This window comes from Halyomorpha halys, unplaced genomic scaffold (genome assembly GCF_000696795.3).
Source record: "Halyomorpha halys isolate HHAL.00 unplaced genomic scaffold, Hhal_1.1 Scaffold525.1, whole genome shotgun sequence".
Classification (NCBI taxonomy): Eukaryota; Metazoa; Arthropoda; class Insecta; order Hemiptera; family Pentatomidae; genus Halyomorpha; species Halyomorpha halys.
Window position 1 is genome coordinate 540,708 of NW_027107431.1, and position 2,818 is coordinate 543,525.

At 30.9% G+C, this 2,818-nt stretch overlaps 1 protein-coding gene across 1 annotated transcript in view; it reads left to right on the plus strand.

The window, feature by feature from the left end:
• LOC106683889 (uncharacterized) overlaps positions 1-2,818 on the plus strand; it is a gene marked incomplete at its 5' end in the record, with an annotated part of 76,895 nt that overhangs the window by 69,198 nt on the left and 4,879 nt on the right. Inside the window, 1 exon segment of the mRNA XM_067045702.1 lies at positions 1,908-2,019. Coding sequence (XP_066901803.1) covers positions 1,908-2,019 — 112 coding nt within the window.

Genomic DNA, 2,818 nt, shown 5'->3' on the forward strand with positions numbered 1-2,818 from the left:
TTGACGTGATTTTTTATAAGGTGGGTTCGTCACTCCTTCACTTATTTTTTGTGAGTGCCACCCATTGGCTATCGGGCCTCACAAATGCCCGGGGAGGAGGCTGTGAGTATATATTTAGTTAACTAGTCACTTCGGGTCATTGAGACCCGACGTTTAATTTATAAATTAAAATTAACTTAACAGGTTTGATTCAACTTTCCCCCCTTTCTCTGGCATTTCTGCCATACAGAGTTCAGCAGCAATGGCATAGTGCCCTAGGCTTCCGCATGCCGCTGCTGTTAATGATCTTCAATTTTTTTATTTACAAACTGTTTTTATTTATAATTATTTGGGGAGTACCATTTAATTTAAAAAGGGTACAATTTTATTTGCACCGTGGTGAGTATCTTTTAGATGGGACTAAAGTGTAGCACCTGCATCCCTCCTGGTCCACATCCTTCCGAATGCCTGCTCCTCCAGAACGTAGCCTGGTCCGACAACTTCCTTATTATTCACGTTTGGCAAAACTTCACCTTACTATATTTATATTTATTAATTAGGTAAAAAGACAATCTAAAAATTTTTATTTCCTTTTAAGGCTCGAATTGGAAATTTTTCAGGATCGCAATAGTTTCCCTAGTTATATATTTGATGTGATAGGTAAGTGGAAGTAAAAGTTCATATTATTTATCAAAATAATATACAACTAACTCGTAGTAATTGGCTTAAGATTAAGAGAAATGTGAAGATTTAGTCTAGTCAAAATTGGTAAAAAATTTACTAATTTTTTTTTCTCACTTCATTCCATGCATATTATTACTGAGTGCTTTTTTTAAATTTTATTATTGCATGCTAAATATTTCGAGCTATATTTATAGTTGATTGTTCCTGGACAAAGGTGACATCGTTTGCTGTCTTAAAGTGTTTTTTTGTTTGTTTTTTTAGTAATAATGGTTTAAGTTGCACTGTTATAAATAATAATATAATTACGCAATTAAATTATGTATGTTACTTGGGTGAACATTTTCATTGAGGCCAATAAACACGATGTTTAACAACTAGACGTATCCGACTAAAATGACATCATTAGAAAGAAACATATATAATTAAATGCACTGTAAAAAACACTCAAAATCCACTTTTCAGGAAAACCCTTTGCCCCAAGCCGGTAGTGCGGCCACCCATAGTAGAATCTATGGGTCGGGAACCACTGAACTAAACAATTATAGAAGTAATAAACTAATCGTTTTAATGATTTAAATTATAAATTAATTATTTTCTAATTTAATATAGAAATGTTAATGTTATTGTTATGAAACAATTTGATCATATTTCCTATATGTTATAAAAATTTGTTTTATTTTCTAAAAAGACAAATAAACATAAGGGCTAAGCCATAAAGCTGGATGAGGGGTCGAAATGAGTGGCTGAGAATGGTGCTGTTCTCTCCAGTACAGCCAAGCGTGGATACCACTCCTTATGAAGAGTGGGTCGTCGCACTAAATGTTTCTTGGTGAAGTTTATTCGAGGAGGCTTAGAAACACCAAGGCTTCAATCCCTGGCAATTCTTATCATGAATCAATGATTCAGTTGGTTACATTTATTTACTGAGTTTATCTTCAAAGACTACATGTGCATTTGTTTATTAGTACAGATAAACATAGAGGTGTATCAACGAGCATTTTGACATAAATCAGTAGACCAGATGTTTTTTTTAAATTTGTATATTAACAGATGGCTTATTAATGACACACAATAAAATCCTTATAATAAATTTTTCTGCAACTTCATTTCATCAATATAAAATCATTTAAAAAATCCAAGTTCTTCACTGTTTTGCGAACATAAAGTTTTCAAACTCAGGTAAATTAATAAAACAAATTATTTAGTTGTGATATATGTTTCTTTATGATTTATGAATGTTTTAGATGAGTATAAAAGAAGTCATGCTAGAAGTGGAAGATACAGGTGAATGGGAATGTACCGTTCGCCATAAAAAATTCAATATGAGGTGGCATACGAATTGGGTCAAGATCAAAGGTAAATTCTAGTTGTTAATTGATCAACAATTACATATGAACTTAATTTCACTATTTCAGACGCAAATATTGTTAAAAATAACTAGCTTTACTAATTTCATGTATAGATCCATTAAAAGCCGCAATTTTTCATTCGAACAAATACTCATTCTCAGAGACAACAAATTAATTTAGAAGTGGCAGAAGCATCTTTTAAAAGTGTTTCTTTATATGTTAAATGATTTAGGTGAATAAAAAATCACATTATTTGAGAAATATATAAATGTAATATTTTTGTGCATATGAGGGTGCGAACTGCAAACTCGCTCCATTCATTTGTTATAAATTCGAGATGATAGCGAATACTAGTTCTTCAAACCCATATTTGATGAGAAATTTCCATAAATAATTGAGGAAAAAACAAAACAGGGTTATTTGCAAAACTCTATATCCGTTGGCTCTACATTTTAAAAAAAACTTGGATATAGAGAGATTTGCAGGTCATGCCCTCATATTTATAAATGTTATTATTTATTTGCATTAGGCAACATACAGGTGTACCTAAGCAAAAAAAAAGTTTGGTCAATAAAACATATTATTTTTTACAAATTATCAGATCACTAATATTCATTTTCATATTATAATATATTTAGTTCAAATATAAAAAGGTTTAAGGGACAATTAAGTTTCTAAAATATCATTATAAACAATGAAAACTTAGTGGAAGATTGGTGATTGACCGTGTGTATCAATCATTGGAATTTGGTCCGGGTGCGGTCAAATTAAACTCAAATAATAATATTTTTTTAATAAATATAAAA